Source organism: Salmo salar, chromosome ssa15 (genome assembly GCF_905237065.1).
Source record: "Salmo salar chromosome ssa15, Ssal_v3.1, whole genome shotgun sequence".
NCBI classification, from domain to species: domain Eukaryota; kingdom Metazoa; phylum Chordata; class Actinopteri; order Salmoniformes; family Salmonidae; genus Salmo; species Salmo salar.
In genome coordinates, this window is record NC_059456.1 from 65047440 (window position 1) to 65067544 (window position 20105).

The window sequence follows — 20105 nt, forward strand, 5'->3', positions numbered from 1 at the left end:
CTCATTGGCAACTCTCCCATCTACTCCTTACTTCCTCCTTCCCGCTCCTCTCCTTTCTTCTCTCTGGTGTGTAGTCACCCCTATAATTTCCTGTGTTCATCACAAGCTTCTTGAATTTACATATCCTAATGACTTATTAAAGGCAAAATAGTGTTTGTGTGTGTGCATACGGGCGCATGTGTGTGTATGTTTGTCTGTATGTGATTCTGTGGTGCCTCTGTTTTAATCCAGGATTCCTTATTGGTGTTCTTATTGGTTCCCCAGAGAGTTCTCTACACGTGTGACATGTGCAGGTTAAAACCTCAGTCCTTGTTTACAGAGCAGCGATGGTCCCAGGTGGGCTGTCTCAGTAAACATGTGAGAGATGTCAGTGTGTTCTGCTGATGTGCCTCCACTAGCAGCCAGAGAGGCCTCCTCAGTAAACACATACCACAAGAATTCAAATGCGGCTCTGTGATGTTTCCCTGTTTCCCTGCTACCTATGCGTTCCAGGTTGTCTGATGTGAAACCGATTAGAGTTGGTAGCCATTCCGGCTCCGCTCCCCAGAGAGACTCAAAGCCTTCCTGTTTACTTGTTGAGACTGTCTATTCCTCGCGCTGCTCCTGGCTCTTAATTTATGATTTCCTGATATCCTCCCTGGGGTTGCTACGGCAGCTTACGGCTGCCCGCCTGCCTGCCTGCTCAATTCTACATCAGGGAGCGAGTGGTGAGGAAAAGTATTCTACACTGAACAAAAATATAAAACGCAACATGCAACAATTTCAACAATTTTACTGAGTTACAGTTCATATAAGAAAATCAATTCATTAGGCCCTAATCTATGGATTTCACATGACTGGGAATACAAATATGCATCTGTTGGTCACAGATACCTTAAAAAAAGGTTGGGGCGTGGAACAGAAAATCAGTCAGTATCTGGTGTGACCACCATTTGCCTCATGCAGCACGACACATCTTCTTCGCATAGAGTTGATCAGGCTGTTGATTGTGGCCTGTGGAATGTTGTCCCACTCCTCTTCAATGGCTGTGATATTACATCTCGATCCAGAGCATCCCAAACATGCTCAATGGGTGACTTCTGGTGAGTATGCAGGCCATGGAAGAACTGAGATATTTTCAGGAATTGTGTACAGATCCTTGCGACGTGGGGCTGTGCATTATCATGCTGAAACATGAGGTGATGGCGATGGATGAAAGGCACGACAATGGGGCTCAGGATCTCGTCAGGGTATCTCTGTGCATTCAAATTGCCATCGATAAAATGCAATTGTGTTCATTGACTGTAGCTTTTGCCGGCCCATACCATAACCCCACCGCCACCACGGGGCACTCTGTTCACAACGTTGACATCAGTAAAACGCTCACCAACACACCAGATCTGCCCGGTACAGTTGAAACCACGATTCATCTGTGAAGAGCAGACTTCTCCAGCGTGCCAGTGGCCATCGAAGGTGAGAATTTTCCCACTGAAGTCGGTTACGACGCCAAATTGCAGTCAGGTCAAAACCCTGGTGAGGACTACGAGTACTCAGATGATCTTCCCTGAGACGGTTTCTGACAGTTTGTGCAGAAATTCTTTGGTTGTCCATACCTACAGTTTCATCAGCTGTCCGGGTGGCTGGCCTCAAACGATCCTGCAGGAGAAGAAGCTGGGCGTGAAGGTCGTGGGCTGGCATAGTTACACATGGTCTGCGGTTGTGAGGCCGGTTGGACATACTGCCAAATTCTCTAAAACGACGTTGGAGGCAGCTTATGGAAGATGTATTAACATTCAATTCTCTGGCAACAGCTCTGGTGGACATTCTTCCAGTCAGCATGCCAATTACACACACCCTCAAAACTTGAGTCATCTGTGGCATTGTGTGACAAAACTGCACATTTTAGAGTAGCCTTTTATTGTCCCCAGCACAAGATGCACCTGTGTAATGATCCTGCTGTTTAATCAGCTTCTTAATATGCCACATCTGTCAGGTGGATGGATTATCTGGCAAAGGAGAAATGCTCACTAACAGGGATGTAAACAAATTTGTACACTAACTGAGAGAAATAAGCTTTTTGTGCATATGGAACATTTCTGGGATCTTTAATTTCAGCTCATAAAACATGGGACCAACACTTATTCCGTTAATATGTTTGTTCAGTGTAATATCCAGTCATCTAGCGATAACGAAGGAAAGCAAAATGCCAGTGCTTGAGGTACTGAGAGAAATAGAGAGGTGTTAATGCCATTCCTCAAAATGTTATTGTAGAGTCACACAGACAGACAAAGGAGCAGAAAGAGGAATACAACTGGCTCTGCAGGGGCAGCTCATCAATAAACTAGTCAAATATACACGCTGCATACAGTATACCTGTACAGGCACGCACACACACAAAAACTCACACTCACACACAAACCTGTTCCTAAAACGCTAAACAGATAGGATTACAAGGCACGCACACACACAAAAACTCACACTCACACACAAACCTGTTCCTAAAACACTAAACAGATAGGATTACAAGACACGGTGTTGTTGTATCCATCCACCTCAGTAGTTAGAACATTGTAACACCACAGCAATTGTAATTGAGAAATCAATATCTAATTTGTTGCAATGGTCTTAGTAGCCATTATGTGTGTGTGTGTGTGTGTGTGTGTGTTCACAGTGTGTGTTTGTGTGTGTGTGTGCGTGTGTGTGTTCACAGTGTGTGTGTGTGTTCACAGTGTGTGTGTGTGTGTGTGCGTGCGTGCGTGTGTGAGAGTTGGTGCATACATGCGCGCCCATGTGCTTGTGAAGGACCTACCCTATCCCTCATTTAGACTTAGCTAGGGGGTTTCAAAGTCAAAGCTCCCATTGTGTTGTGTTTCCAGCTGCCCCTCCCCAGCCTATAGCTAGTGTACAGCCTGGGGCGGACACACACTGACTTATAGATCTGACACGCAACACACAGATTAATGGGATAACACTGTATGTGCTACATCAACCTCACAAGGACATGTCGGATGGTTAATAAAATAAAGTATCATACGATATAGACCTGACAACAACAGTCCTCACTCAACCTTGACCTTTCTGTAGGCTTGGTGAAGAAGTGTGTTTTTAAAATGGATATGATAAGTAGGTCTAGGTGAAACCTGGAGAATATCAGTTTTCACCAGATGTTCACTAGATTTCATAGTTGCTGATTGACTTGGAATTCTTCACTCTTTTAGCACTACCTGCCCATTCTATATCAACGTTTTTTCAGAGCAAAGGTCAAACAAAATTGGGTGCTTTTTTCTGTAACTTTCCTACATGTAAATCTCCGTGGAACAGCTGTGAACCAATCTGCTATAGACACAACTCTTCACGGCATTTTATTGTCTGAGAGCATGGACCATTGTTTTGATTGCTCACAGGGCCTTACCTTCACTACGGTAACCATGCCGTCGTTGGTGTGTTGGTCGGTGATGATGGTGAAGTGACCTATTGGGTCTCCGCTGATGATCCTGTACACAGCATTCCAGTTGGGCGAGTGTGGCTGGTCCCGGTCAATCACGGTCAGGTTGGCGACCACAACATTGACCCGGTTCTCTGGGACCTCCCCTGAAAACTGGGAGGGGTAAGAAAGAGGGAGAGAGCGATAAGAGGAGTTGACAGAAGTCTTCACTTCCTCCTCCTTTGTGTAAGTAGGCAGTCAAATGGCTTAATTATCTCGTCACTCCACAAACACTACTCCGGTGCGTTAGGTGCATTAAACAAGCGAAACACCCGTACTATCCTCTGCCTCCACATTTTGAAGAATTTTCTTATTGCCTCCCCCCCATCTTTCTGTTCTTCTGAGAAACTGATGGAGGGAGAGAGGGAGCGAGGAACGGAGAGAGAGAAAAGGCCTGCTTTTGGGAGGGCTTAAGCAGCAGTGGGCATGTGTTTGTGTGTCTCTGAGTGGGTTTTAGATGTCCTGCAGAAACACATGTGTTTTGTCCTGATAAGGCCATACAGCAGAGGAGTCAGTCTGTCTGTTATGGTTGGGAACTGATCACAGCTTAACAGTCTGTCAAGCAGGGTTCCCCAACTGGCGGCCCGCGGGACGATTTTGGCCCGCGGGTGATTTTATTATTTTAATTGTTGGATATAAAAGACTGTAAAAACACCAGCAAATCAGCTCCAAGTGATTTACATTTTGGGAAAGTAGAGAGATATACCGTAGATATAGAGAGATATACTGTATGTGATAGTATACAAATGTAAATAAGGTTTGAAAATATTATGTTTTAGTCATATGTTATATCTGTTTGGGCTTCTTGCAGTCAATTTGCAGTCTATAAATGATTTGTAATTATGTTCTGGCCCCAACCATCCGCTCAAGAAAAAAACGTCCCGTGGCTGAATCTAGCCGATGATCCCTGCCCTACAGGCCCAGGAGACCTTCTCTGTCTGCATAGACTATACACAATAACATTAGGCCCCCCCACCGAGACACGCTGAGACACTCTGTGACCCAGCACACAAACACAGTGAGATTAGGAGGCTCTAGCAAGATGGTCGCCTAGAGAACCAATGACATTCTTCAGGAAAAAGAGGCTTCCGGGGTGGTCCTGTTCGTCTGCTGGGATTGGACAAAGAGGCAGCGTGTGAATGTGTATCTCTGTGTGTGTGTGTGTGTGTGTGTGTGTGTGTGTGTGTGTGTGTGTGTGTGTGTGTGTGTGTGTGTGTGTGTGTGTGTGTGTGTGTGTGTGTGTGTGTGTGTGTGTGTGTGTGTGTGTGTGTGTGTGTGTGTGTGTGTGTATACACTCTTCACTAAGTCTGTTTTGATGTTGTTGTCGGCTAGGCCAGGGTATTCTCCATGCTGATTTGAGGAAAGTTTTTCTGTAATAGGGACATATAGGGACCATAAATAACCACACTCACAAACTCAAAGGCTGCTATAGAATCTACAGAACAAGGGTCACCACGTAATTTCAACCAAATAATTTGTTGAATCAATGCGGAAAGTCATCAACGTAAGGGAATTTCATAAGTCCAATATCACTGTGATTTTTTTGGGGGGGGTTTCAAGTTGAATTCATGTTAGTTGAGAACTCAACCAAATGTAAATAAAAATAGACGTTGAACTGACGTCTGTGTCATTAGAGTGGTGTCATTAGAGTGGTGTCATTAGAGTGGTGTCATTAGAGTGGTGTCATTAGAGTGGTGTCATTAGAGTGGTGTCATTAGAGTGGTGTCATTAGAGTGGTGTCATTAGAGTGGTGTCATTATAAGGGGTTCCAGGCCCACAGTGAACAACAGAAAGAACAGAGGAATAATCACACAGTCAAAGTAATAGTGTACAAGGACTGTCTTCATCCTGCTGTCACATTCTAGGCAGTGTGGAGGAGGAGGAGGTAGACGGGGAGGCAGAGCAGGAGGTAGGGGGAGGCAGATGAGAGGAGAGAGGGGTGGTAGGGGGAAAGGGGAGAGGGGGGAGCCAAGGGACAGGAGGGAAGGGGAGGGGCGGTGGGAGAGGGGCAGATGGGGGTGACAGAGAGCTTCATCATGGAGCCTAGGTGATGTCAGGATGAGAGAGGAGAAAAGGATCCAGGCCAAGCTGGTGTTTCCTACTGGCTAGGATTATTCCTCACTACTGAGCACGGGGTACACACACACACACGCGCATGCACGCACACACACACACACACACACACACACACACACACACACACACACACACACGCGCGCATGCACGCACACACATCTACTTGTTTCTTAAACTCACAGGCAAAAGTACAAACCAAAACACACACACAAAGATAATCACACAAACAGATGAACACATCCACTTTGAAACACATAAACACCCCACCCACTGCCTGCCTGCCTTGCCGCCTTGAAAAATAGGTCAGCCTCTGATAGGCCTGATGAAATATTAATCTGTAACATTAAAGAGAAATTCTCCAAACTTTCTATTTCTGGGACGCTTTGATAGATTTATTGGGTTTGCTGCAAACACTAAATATTTGCTTAATGGCCTTCATTGTCGACAAAATGGCTTTTATGTAGCCCACTGGTGAACTGGATGATTTATAGAGGGAGCTTGTAAAAAGTGCTCTGCTCATTGCGAATCCAAGACCTCCACTTTGCAGAATAACAAGGGCGATCATCATCAATATCCGCCACAGCATTTATTTAGCTAACCCCCATTTGTGCTGGGTGATTGAAATGCACTTCAACACAACAAAAATACAGTGGATGAGACTCCATCCGGTACAAACTACTATCATCAATCGGCTACCGCAACTGTTGAATCCTAATATAGTAAAAAAGGGGGTCTGATTTACAGTGGTCCTGACTGTGTGTGTTCTCCTTCTGGATATGGAAAAGCCAGAATAGTACATCATAGATACCACAGCTGATCATATTGTGGAATATTTGTACAATGTGCATTGATAGTCAGTGGAGTAGGGAAGTGGTGAAATTACTAAACAAATGACTGTTGGAAGGAAGATTTCTGCCATTAAAATGTTTGTCGGGTTTCATTTGTCTCCTCGCTCTCTTCTCCTTCAACCCACCACCTTCTATTGTTTATTTTTCTCCTCCGCCCTATCCCCATCTACTTACTCTCGGCCTTGCAGCCCACAACCTTCTCCTCTCCTCCCCTCTCTCTGTGCTTGCCCCTGCTGTGTGGCTGTGGCGCAACATATCACTGATGAGCTCTACGTCTGACACATGCTTAGCGAATCTGCAAACTCATCATCATAAGGATCTTATTGGCCCCCAGGGTGCATGCTAATACTAACTCCTATGATAACGTCCAGCGTGAAAATGATACTTCTGCTGTATTAAGCACCTTCAGCTCCCCAAGACACCCACCTACTCACAACTGGAGAAGCTGCAGATAGGAAAACGCACATGCCGACAAGACATCCACATGACCTCAAAACATACTGTACAGTCGGATATACATATATTATATGTGAAGCTTCATAATAAACTGTCTTTGCTGATGTCCCTTTCTTTCCTCTCATCTCTTACCTTTCCTATATCCCTGTCTTCCCTGCTCTCGTCGTTTGTTCCTCACTCCCCTTTTTCCTCACCTCTCAGCTCTCTCCTAATGATTGTGCCATGAGGCGCTCCACCTGCGTAAGCTGTTTCCTTTCGCACTGGAGCTCCGATAAACAGCTGAATTAATCAGCTCAGATCGCCCCTGGGCCACTGGAGGGCTCAGCGTGGCTTAATGACTGACACAGGGTTAATGAAATACACATACATGCATGAATACACCTGCTCAAGGTCCTGTCCCAAAATGTAACAACAATTATGTCGATAACATAGCTAAGTTTGTCACTGGTACGGGCTAGTAAATATCCTAAACCTAGACAGTGATAGCCACAAGCTAAAACTGGGGAGAAAGGGAGGAGATGAATTCACTTTCTATTTCATCTGCTGCTGGCTTGCTAATGTTCACTCAAATTTGTTTTTCCAAATGTAATTGATTAAATTAGATTTTTATTCTATAAAGATTGTGTGAGTCATAGAAATTAAGATCTTGTGTTCTTTGTGGTTTTTATATGCAGGGAGCATATATGCAGGGAGCATTAGAAACCATATACGGTACCAGTCAAAAGTTTGAACAAATCTGTACTCATTCAAGGGTTTTTCTTTATTTTTACTATTTTCTACATCGTAGAATAAAAGTGAAGACATCAACACTATGAAATAACACATATGGAATCATGTAGTAACCAAAAGTGTTAAACAAATCAAAATATATTTAATATTTTACATTCTTCAAAGAAGCCACCCTTTGCCTTGATGACAGCTTTGCACAGTCTTGGCATTCTCTCAACCAGCTTCATGAGGTAGTCACCTGGAATGTATTTCAATTAACAGGTGTGCCTTTTTAAAAGTTAACTTGTGGAATTTCTTTCCTTCTTAATGCGTTTGAGCCAATCAGTTGTGTTGCAACAAGGTAGGGGTGGCATTCAAAAGATGGCCCTATTTGGTAAAAGACCAAGTCCATATTATTGCAAGAACAGCTCAAATAAGGAAAGAGAAATGAGAGTCCATCATTACTTTAAGACATGAAGATCAGTCGATTCGGAAAATCTCAAGAACTTTGAAAGTTTCTTCAAGTGCAGTCGCAAAAACCATCAAGAGCTATGATGAAACTGGCTCTCATGAGGACCGCCACAGGAAAGTAAGACCCAGAGTTACCTCTGTTGCAGAGGATAAGTTCATTAGAGTTAACTGCACCTCCAATTGCAGCTCAAATAAATGCTTCACAAAGTTCAAGTAACAGATACATCTCAACATCAACTGTTCAGACGAGACTGTGTGAATCAGGCCTTCGTGGTCGAATTGCTGCAAAGAAACCACTACTAAAGGACACCAATAAGAATAGACTTTCTTGGGCCAGGAAACATGAGAAATGGACATGAGACCAGTGAAAATCTGTCCTGTGGTCCGATGAGTCCAAATTTGAGATTTTTGGTCCCAACCACCGTGTCTTTGTGGAGAATGGATGTTCTCCGCATGTGTTGTTCCCACCGTGAAACATGGAGGAGGAGGTGTGATTGTGTGGGGGTGCTTTGCTGGTGACACTGTCAGTGATTTATTTTGAATTCAAGGCACACTTATCCAGCATGACTACCACAGCATTCTGCAGCGATACGCCATCCAGTCTGGCTTGCCCTTAGTGGGACTATCATTTGTTTTTAACAGGACAATGACCCAACACACCTCCAGGCTGTGTAAGGGCTATTTGACCAAGAAGGAGGGTGATGGAGTGCTGCATCAGATGACCTGGCCTCCAATGTGGGAACTCCTTCAAGATTGTTGGAAAAGCATATCAGGTGAAGCTGGTTGAGAGAATGCCAAGAGTGTGCAAAGCTGTCATCAAGGCAAAGGGTGGCTACTTTGAAGAATCTCAAATATATTTTGATTTGTTTAATACGTTTTTGGTTACTACATGATTCCATATGTGTAATTTCATAGTTTTGATGTCTTCACTATTATTCTACAATGTAGAAAATAGTTAAAATAAAGAAAAACCCTTGAATGAGTAGGTATCTCCAAACTTTTGACTGGTAATGTAAATTAATTAACATACAGCACCAACTACATAAATATATGATAAGTTCCATTATCTGCTACCTGGACTTTAAAATTGATTTATTTCCCACCAAACAACACAACTTACTCCACATTTTCAATGTTGCTGCATCATGTGGTGCCAGCATCATGGTATGGGTATGCTTGTCATCGGCAGGGACTGGGGAGTTTGTCAGGATCAAATAAATATGATAGGAGCAAAACCCAGGTAAAAAGTTCAAGCAAAAACCTCCTCAGTCTTCTGAAACCGAACACTGGGATATACAGTGAGGGAAAAAAGTATTTGATCTCCCTGCTGATTTTGTACGTTTGCCCACTGACAAAGAAATGATCAGTCTATAATTTTAATGGTAGGTTTATTTGAACAGTGAGAGACAGAATAAAAACAAAAAAAATTCAGAAAAACGCATGTCAAAAATATTATAAATTGATTTGCATTTTAATGAGGGAAATAAGTATTTGACCCCCTCTCAATCAGAAAGATTTGCTGAGATTAGGAGCACACTCTTAAAGGGAGTGCTCCTAATCTCAGATTGTTACCTGTATAAAAGACACCTGTCCACAGAAGCAATCAATCAATCAGATTCCAAACTCTCCACCATGGCCAAGACCAAAGAGCTCTCCAAGAATGTCAGGGACAAGATTGTAGACCTACACAAGGCTGGAATGGGCTACAAGACCATCGCCAAGCAGCTTGGTGAGAAGGTGACAACAGTTGGTGTGATTATTCGCAAATGGAAGAAACACAAAAGAACTGTCAATCTCCCTCGGCCTGGGGCTCCATGCAAGATCTCACCTCGTGGAGTTCCTATGATCATGAGAACGGTGAGGAATCAGCTCAGAACTACACGGGAGGATCTTGTCAATGATCTCAAGGCAGCTGGGACCTTAGTCACCAAGAAAACAATTGGTAACACACTACGCCGTGAAGAACTGAAATCCTGCCGCGCCCGCAAGGTCCCCCTGCTCAAGAAAGCACATATACATGCCCGTCTGAAGTTTGCCAATGAACATCTGAATGATTTAGAGGACAACTGGGTGAAAGTGTTGTGGTCAGATGAGACCAAAGCTCTTTGGCATCAACTCAACTCGCCGTGTTTGGAGGAGGAGGAATGCTGCCTATGACCCCAAGAACACCATCCCCCACCGTCAAACATGGAGGTGGAAACATTATGCTTTGGGGGTGTTTTTCTACTAAGGGGACAGGACATCTTCACCGCATCAACTTCACCTTAATCAAACCTCCTTCCCTCAGCCAGGGCATTGAAAATGGGTCGTGGATGGGTATTCCAGCATGACAATGACCCAAAACACATGGCCAAGGCAACAAAGGAGTGGCTCAAGAAGAAGCACATTAAGGTCCTGGAGTGGCCGAGCCAGTCTCCAGACCTTAATCCCATAGAAAATCTGTGGAGGGAGCTGAAGGTTCGAGTTGCCAAACGTCAGCCTCGAAACCTTAATGACTTGGGAAGATCTGCAAAGAAGAGTGGGACAAAATCCCTCCTGAGATGTGTGCAAACCTGGTGGCCAACTACAAGAAACATCTGTGATTGCCAACAAGGGTTTTGCCACCAAGTACTAAGTCATGTTTTGCAGAGGGGTCAAATACTTATTTCCCTCATTAAAATGTAAATCAATTTATAACATTTTTGACATGTGTTTTTCTGGATTTTTTTGTTGTTATTCTGTCTCTCACTGTTCAAATAAACCTACCATTAAAATTATAGACTGATCATTTCTTTGTCAGTGGGCAAACGTACAAAATCAGCAGGGGATCAAATACTTTTTCCCCCACTGTAGTCTCATTTTTCAGTGAGACAATTACACACGTTTATGCCAAAGACACACCAGAATGGCTTTCCAAGAGGTGTTGAGTGTTCCTGAGTGGTCTCAGCACTCAATGATTCCTTAACACATTTACTGAACTTGAGCAATTTTGACAAAACCAATGGACATATATTGCCCTAAGAGTTGTGCAAAGTTAATAGAATATTATTCAAAATGATTCACAGCTGCAATGGCTGCCAAAGGTGCCTCCATCAAGTATCAACTCAGGGGTGTGAAGACATACACAATCAAGACATTGTTCCATTTGAAAATGTGGAGTAGGCTGTGCAGATCTATAGGGAAAAAAACTCTAATATAAACCCTTTTTAGATGTAATTTTAAGTAAGAAAAATGTGAAGACTTTCACTAGCCACTGCATCTTTGCTTACAATCATAACACAAGTACCTGCTTAATTGCTTGCACAGAACTTTGTGTCTAGCACCGTGCTGTAGAAATCACAGCTCCTTCCTTGCTGTTTACTCTCTGCCATCCCTCCCTTATACTTTTAGCCATCCTACCCATTCCAGCCATTCGGATAACAAATCATTCAGAGTTTTCTCATTTCGCCAACTATCAGGAATACTGCTTCTACTCACTGCCTCCCCTCATCTCATCCCTCCTCTCCCCTATCTGCAACTCTCCACACATTTACTATGTCTGGCAGCATGGTGCCTCCAGGGTACGACTGTGTGGCTCAGTTGGTAGAGCATGGTACTCGCAACACTAGGGTTGTTGGTTCAAATCCCACAGGGGACCACTACTATAAGTCACTCTGGATAAGAGCATCTGCTAAATGACTAAAATGTGTGTGTGGACAGCAGGCTTGTTCAAGAGGTACTCATCACTGCTGGGGGAACTACTGTAAAACGATCAACATTCCCTGGAAGACCAGAGGATGTATGGATACATTTGCAGTAATTTATGCTAGTCTTGCTGATCTCCATAATGATTTGGTTACACACATCATTCTTTGATTTGGTTTGACTCCAGGAATGACCTTTTTTTTTCATATATGGTAATGATCATCACCATTATCACCACTATAATCATCATTAAGTCTGCTTGCTGTTGTTTTCTGGGTGATGAACGTTGAAGATTGGATGTTTATTTCACTCAGGTCAGGAGTGTGCGCCGTCTCTGAGATGATGCCATGGCTGTGTTTCATCCCTTTCTCCTCTCACCTTATATCTTTCATCTTCTACCCTTCTCCCTATATTCCAGTCCTCCATCTCCCATACCTTACCCCATCTTCCCCCTCCCCTCTCCCTCTCCCTCCCCTCTCCCCTCTCCCCTGTCTACTTATTCTGTGGCGGACATGACGTTTTGTCAGCCGGTTATTGTCATGCAAACTGCTTACTGTATGTTATCTGGCTATGTGGCATGCCGTACGCTGTAGGCTTGTTCATTTAGCAGACAAGATATGCTTATAAGTCCTGTTTCATTATTTTATATTATATGATTTTATAGTAAGAAGAATATAATTGAACTTAGCTGAATAAAATAAAAATGATATTTTTCCCATTCCGGAGAGAGTGCACATATAAAAAGCTATGTTGAGTGTAAAAATAATCATTTGAAACAGGTCCTACAGGCTACGAGTTATTTGGCAACTTTAGTTGTTAATGATACAAACCTTATAATGCCTTAGAAATCAAAACATATATGGGCTGCATGATGTGACTACAGGCTATTGATGATGTGAGAAAGAAGTAAAAAAAAAATTGCACTCTGATCCTTACCTCAGGCTGCACACACTGTTCTCTCATCAAGTGATGATATGATCACCCATCGGACTATTCTCAAATGAATATTGTCTTTACTAATATGTTAAACTAGTTTGGATTTAGAATGACACATTATCAAATGGGCATGAACAGGGGCAGGGGGAAAAAAATACATGTCATCCGCCTAAGCACTCCAATAGCGAAGGGATGCCACGTTCCCACCTCCGGTTATTTCACTCCTTGCATCAACCATTGTTTAAGGAGTATGCAGCCTCTCGCTGCTCGACAGGTGATATTCCACCCAAACTCTGTATGCCATGGGCTCCCCAACCCTGTTCCTTCAGCTACCAAGTGCTTCATTCGGGGGAAACCATGTGAAATCTGTTTGGGAACATCGAAAGTAACATGTTTTCACAACAAAACATATGTCATTAAACTGTTGACAGCTCCTCTCTCTGCACGCTTGAGAAAGTAATGAAGGAGAGAGGGGAGGAGATGGAAACGCACGGTGGTGAGATATTCTATAGCTAACGGTAGCCTAATGTGACACCCTGTTAATTACGAAGGGCAAAAAAGCCCTATTACTAGGCTATTCAAAATCAAATACAAATTCACTACAATTGTAAGCGAACTCTGTAAAGCCCCCCTGCACAAGCAATGAACCAATAGCATTGCCCAGGCCTCTCCCAGACTCACTTTAGAGTGTAGCATAAGGTAACCAGTCCATCCAGTATGCATAATAATACAGTCCACACTCAAAGGCTATTACTACAATTTGTTTAATTTTGGAATATAGGCTAGACCAATTAAAGACATCTTAAATCATTTAAAAAAATGTTTTTCTGTGGTGCGTAATATGCGGTAGGCTATGTATTGTACAACGAACAGCATAATCCTTAATTAAATTCAGTTTATTTTTTTCGGGCATATATAGGCCTATGCATATGTATAAGCTCTAATATGCGTATGAGTGTTTTAAATTGATCATCACCTTAGAAAGCGCTGACCATTTCGTTGTTAGGCTTTGAAGCAACATTCACAATCGCCATGTTTTCCACTCAGTTTCAACCTGTTGTTGAACTTCTTGTTTCAAATTGATCAATCGCAGTGTTTCTTCAAATTGATCAATCACAGTGAGGTGAGTTGTAAAAGCACAATACTGTTTTGATTGCAATGATGTCAGAACGGTTAGAAGGACAATTGAGCCTTAGCGAGGTGGATACTACGCATGTCCTGAGGGAATTCTACTGCGGTCATGACTCATGACTGATGATGTGGTGGTAATATGGTCACCGCAACAGCCCTACTCTCTACTCACGGTTCTGGAGGTGAGCTCCGGGGGGTTGTCGTTGATGTCTGTGACAGAGATGATGGCAGTGGCCGTGTTGGACAGGCCAAAGTTTAGGTTGCCCTCCATGTCCGTGGCCTGGACTATGATGCTGTACTGGGACACTTTCTACAGGACAATCACACAAAGAGAAGAGAGAGAGAGAGAGAGACAGTTAAGAAGAGCAACCAGTGATCAAACTTACACACAGTGAGAGAAAAAAAACACTAAATGCTCAATCATACAAAACTGCATAACGAGTACAAGGAGGTCAATGTATCCTCTTCTTTAGGTTGTGCAGAAATAATAAACCATTTTACACAACACACATTCTGTCTCTCTCTCACACACGTTAGGTTTCCTCTACACCCACTGTGGTTCTCTCCTCAGCCACAAACCTTTAGCCTGGTAACAGCTTTGCCAGTGTGGGTCCGGTATGTCTCTGACGAAATTAGAAGCAAAATGGCTTGTTTATCCCCTCCCATGACTGTTCTCCCTCCCCTACCTTGGCCCCTATCTCAGGCCCTATCACTCATCTTAATGGGAGCCCAAGCACTGTGAAAAGGAACGCTGAAAGCCTGTTCAGAACAGCACAGAGTCTCCTACCTGGGGGAACACAGAGAAATGTTCCCTCCATCTTCTTACCTCCTCCCCCTACTCTTCACACAGTTGCTTTGCCTTTTTACAAATCGGTTAATGTTCTTCTTTCCTCACGTGTTGCGTTGGGGCAACCAGCTCTCCTATGTGTAGCCTACAATTCACAGCAACCATTTTGTGTGGAAATGCTCTCCAGAAAGGTGGAGAGTTGAGTATCAGCTGAGAGAAGCTGAATGTGTCACAGCTTTACACAACAGCCCATGTAAGTGCTGTCCATGGTCCTAAAGGTCAACATAAATGGGAAACCACAACAGCTATGACGCTCTACTTAGCTGTCCATGGTGCTGAAACCAACCCATTCGCCTTAGAACGCTGCCCTACTCATAGAGATTTGATTATACCGGTATGTGTATGTGTTCTTATGAAAACCCCTTTGAGTTTGTTTGTGTGTGTACCTCCCTCCCTCTCTCCCCCTGTCCCAGGCTGCAGACAAACAGGCAGGCAGGCAGGCAGGGGGGACAGGACCTGGGAGCTGTCAGGATAATGTGTCTCTTCCCTGGGATTCCCAATTACACTCCCAGTGTCTCCATCACCTGCTAATTACAGAGTAAATATCCCAATTAGACTGTGACTCCACATCAGGAGGATTAGACAGCTCAGCTCAGCTCTGCTCAGCAGCCTCTCGACCCCCCACCACACACACATCCACATCCACACATGCACACACAGATGTGCGCTCACAGGAACACACGCACGTGCACGTATGCACGCAAGTACGCACACACAAACACAAATCTTGTTCAGGAGCCCTAGCTGGCCCGCCAGTCCTATCAGGGAGAATCCACAGTGTGTACAGCAGTCCCACTAATTAGACAAGTCGCTAATTATGTAGAGCACCTCGGAACCTCTCTAAACCACGACACATCACCAACTACGCCCCACACTGTCCTGTACTGTACTAGCTGCTTCTCTACAGAGCTGCTGTCACCTGAGTCTGCCGTTCCTAGACCATGAAGAAACAAAGGGGAAAGAGAAAAGACGACAGAGGAAGGATACAGAGGCTGGGATGAGCTGAGTAGCGTACAAGTTTAAAAAAAAAGACAAAGAAGAAGGAAAGCGAGAGCTAAGGATAAGAGGACTATAGCGGTGGATGGGAAGAGTGAGGAAGAAGGGAAAGTGTTGAAAGGCATGTGTGGTAGGGGAGAGGAGTCAGGGGAGAAAGTGATAGATCAGAGGGGGGCACACTTCGACATCTGGCTTCTTGGAGAAAACCTCCTTTAAGCTGGAGTCTCTTGAGGAAAGGCAGGCAGAGAGACCTTATGAGACTGTAGCCGAACTCTGAAAACTGGGCTAGAGCAACAGCGAAGCCTGTACTACTCTCTCATTCGCTCTCTGTCAGCCTCCTGTTCTGTTAAGTATTCATGTTTATGTATATATGCACTCAGATTTCTGCAAGGGTAAGGGTGTTCTTATCTGTTCTCTATGGGAATGCTGGAGGAAACTTTCTGAGGTAAGTACATTGGTGTGCTCCAACAGAAAGATTGTGTGTGTGTGTGTAAAAGAAAGAAAGAATGTTGTGTGTATTTCAGTGTGAGCTTGTGTACAGCTTGTGTGTGTGTGTGTGTGTGTGTGTGTGTGTGTGTGTGTGTGTGTGTGTGTGTGTGTGTGTGTGTGTGTGTGTTTGTGTGTGTATTAGCTCTAATCCAACATTGGGAATGAATCAGGTTTGATTGGCAGTGTTCGAATAAAAGATGTGGAACAACAAGCAGGGGTTAAGCTAAAATGTTTCCTCTGTCTTCATCAATTTATCTCCTTTTCTATCCATCCCTCCCTTCCTTTATTGTGTGTCTCCCATATTGTTTCATACGGTTCCCTCTCTGTATCACTCAGTTATATTTTTTATATTTTTATTTTACCTTTTATTTCACTAGGCAAGTCAGTTAAGAACAAATTCTTATTTTCAATGACATCCTTGGAATAGTGGGTTAACTACCTTGTTCAGGGGCAGAACGACAGACTTTTACCTTGTCAACTCGGGGATTCAATCCTGCAACCTTTCGGTTACAAGTCCAACGCTCTAACCACTAGGCTACCTGCCGTTATCTCTCATCCCTCCCTTCCTTTTCTCTTTCCATGTCCAACTCATCAGCCTCTCTCTTCCTTCCTTCTGTGTACTTCAGTGTGTGTTTGACAGGTGTCAAGGGTGCCATCTCTCACACACACACACACACACACACACACACACACACACACACACACACACACACACACACACACACACACACACACACACACACCCACACACACACACACACACACACACACACCTGAAGGCTCCATGACGTGTTGTTAATAGGTCTGTCAGCAGTGACAGGTGGCTAGGGTGATGCAGCAGAGAGATTCCCTTTAGGGCGTTGACGGTGTTGTCACAGGGACATCCGTGTCACTTAAATAAAGATGTTAGGATGTTGTCATAACGTGACAGCTCCATAAACAAGGTGACCTCAGGGGGGTGGCTTGGAAAACGCTGAGCAGAGCGTGACGTGTGGTGACAGACACCCACGGAGAACATGTATGCTAGATGGGCTACAACCACACACACCTTATAAGAGCCAAAGATGGACCTCTGAGTTGAAAAATACAATGGAAATACCCTACAGACAACACACTGCCTGATTCTGTTACATAACTCTTTCCCGGAGGCAGTTCCAGCACTGCTATTCACCTTCATGTAATTACATTATCCTCATTTCTTATGCGGAGGGCCAGGAGTTGTTTTGACCTGACCAGAAAAACTCTACTTTTCAGTGAGAACACATCCCACCAGCGTTACCAGGGTTACTGACCTCGCGGTCGAGGCCTGCTGCCACGGTGACGATATCTCCAGTCTCGCTGTTGATGGTGAACATGTTGGGGATGGGGCTGTGTGGCGTCTGGGACAGGATCCGGTAGCGCACCATCCCATTTGCCGTGGTGTTGTCGTCATTATCGAAGGCTGCCAGGTGCATCACAAATGTACCTGAGGATGAGGAGGCAACAGTCAGTCTGGGCGTACATTCTGTACACTGGGACAAACACACTGTAAGCAAACACATTCAAACCAAGGTTACTATAGTTTTATGTTTTCATTAGGGCTGTCAAAGTTAATGTGTTAATAACACGTTAACGGGTGACATGTTTATCACCATGGGACAGCACTTTTAAGCCCACATGTTTCCGCACAGACCCTTTTAAGCACGGAACACAACACGGAACACCTGCTACAGTCAATGCTTGCACCTTTACATGAAACCGCTTTCTGCTGAAGACCGTGTGCCTCTAGCCAAAATCATGTAAATCTTATGGCATCTTAAAAAAAAAACATAATTATACCCAATATCATCAGAGCTATGTTGTTCTTTCCGCTGCGGATTCGTGCGCATGTCACAGGCCGTTTTAAACTACTCGCGAGACGCTCTTTTTTGGTTTGATAACAAACTACATTGTTTAGCTAGCTAATCATGTAGCTAATTAGCAACCTGATAACTTGACCACTGACTAGCCTATGCACAGATTTGGATGGCACAGGAAGAACTGAAAAGGAAAAGGCCACTCATAGAGATGCTTCAAAGGTAGGCTGCAAGAGAGGAGTGTGTATGATTGTGTGTGTGTGTGCGAGAAGATGTGTGTGAGGGAGGGAGTAAGTGGACAAGTTCGTTTTTCATGGCCCGGTGTCCCGGGTGAGTGGAAACTTCACTTAAGGACCAATGGAATGGCCTAAAATCTGAAAACGCGCCCACCCGGGGCACGCAAAACAAACTTGTCCACTTACTCCCGCTCTCACACACACACACAATCATACACACTGAACTCTTGCAGCCTACCTTTGAAGCGTCTCTATGAGTGTGAGAAAGGGTGTGGGAAACCTTTACAGTACAGATGATTACAGTGGTTCCATAACATTGTTGGACAAGTTGAAAATCTCTTTATATCCTTAGAGACAGTTATGTTTTCCTATAGTCACACTCATTTAGAATGCCTGAATCTTTAACAGTACATAAAGCTGTGTGTGTGTGTGTGTGTGTGTGTGTGTGTGTGTGTGTGTGTGTGTGTGTGTGTGTGTGTGTGTGTGTGTGTGTGTGTGTGTGTGTGTGTGTGTGTGTGTGTGTGTGTGTGGACATGTTTAACTATACTTGTGGGGAACAGTAGTCCCCTCAATAATTGTTGACACACAACAATTTGACCAACTAGGGACATTTTGTTAGTCCCTACAAGGTCAAATGTTATTTCTAGGGGGTTTAGGGTTAAGGTTAGAATTAGTGTTAGGGTTAGAATTAGGTTTAGGGTTAGGAGCTAGGTTTAGTTTTAGGGTTAGGAGCTAGGGTTAGGGTTAAGTTTTCAGGTTAAGGTTAGGGTTAGGGAAAATAGGATTTTGAATGGGACTGACTTGTGTGTCCCCACAAGGTTAGCTGTACAAGACGTATGTGTGCGTTTGTGTTAAACGTCAAGAACATTAATAAGGGGGATTAGACCTACTAAAACATTAACTTGATTCATTATTTAAATCACTTGACAGGACTTATTTTTATATTCATTTGTATTTCTATTAGTTTCAAGTTCAGTTTCAGTTAGTGTCAGTTCAATCTGATTTGATGTTTTTTATTTAGTTAACGTTTTATAGAAACATTTATATTTAGTTTCAATACTATCCTTTAGTTATTGTGTTTTTGGAGATGTCACTAATGCATAAGGTGAATAGAAAACCCTTATATTTTGAGAAAAACTAATAATAAAACTGAACATAATTCATTATGGTTTTTATTTTGTTCTAGTTCGTTTTGGAGTCAAATATAATAGTTTCAGTATAGTTTTAGTATTTCAAACGGGTTTGTAATTGTATATTTTTTGTTTGTTTGTTTGTTTACTATAATAACCTTGGTTCACACACACACTGATCTCTCACTCTCCCTCTATTCCTTATTACGCTCTTCTCTCTCTGTCCCAGTCTCCTTTCCAATTGCTCTCTTTCTCTGTCCTCTCCTCTCCAGCAGTAGTTTCCATACAATTCTAATTACCAGAGATAGTGATATCATCCCAGTGACAGGCTCCGTCCAGAGATAATTCACACCATAGCCCGCATCTCAAACTCCATTACATTTCAAAGCAGCATTTGTCAATGGGGCAGAGGAGAGAGAAGGAAGATTCCAAAGGACTCAGAGAAAGGAGAGGAAGAAAGACCAGAGGAACACAGTGAGAGATAAAGGACAGGCAGAAAGGGGCTTTGCTTTTGGTTTGGTTCAAACGAAGGAAAGTATAAATCTTCCACCCATCTCTCTCTCTCTCTGTCTCCCTTTCTGGAGAAAAAAAGGGAGGAGAGATGGAGACTCACACCGTGTCACCCATCGCCTGGGTAATTTCATTAAACGCCACTCTTAGGGGGCTTAATGTGGACCCTTTCTACGGGCGTCCTACTCTGTGCCTGACAGGATTAGGGCTCTAAATGACTCTTTAATTTGAAAACGAATTCAACTCAGTAATTGGCTTCCCACTGAAACCACTGGAGCTCTAGATTCTAAAACAATTTTTTTATGATTAT

At 43.6% G+C, this 20105-nt stretch overlaps 1 protein-coding gene across 1 annotated transcript in view; it reads right to left on the minus strand.

The window, feature by feature from the left end:
* The window catches only part of LOC106571924 (cadherin-4), a 397705-nt gene that overhangs the window by 30387 nt on the left and 347213 nt on the right, over positions 1-20105 (minus strand). Inside the window, exons 8-10 of the mRNA XM_014145495.2 lie at positions 17377-17549; positions 13925-14062; positions 3392-3577 (exon numbers count right to left, since the gene is read on the minus strand). Of these exons, the coding sequence (XP_014000970.2) occupies positions 3392-3577; positions 13925-14062; positions 17377-17549 (497 nt within the window). The remainder of the gene's footprint in view (positions 1-3391; positions 3578-13924; positions 14063-17376; positions 17550-20105) is intronic.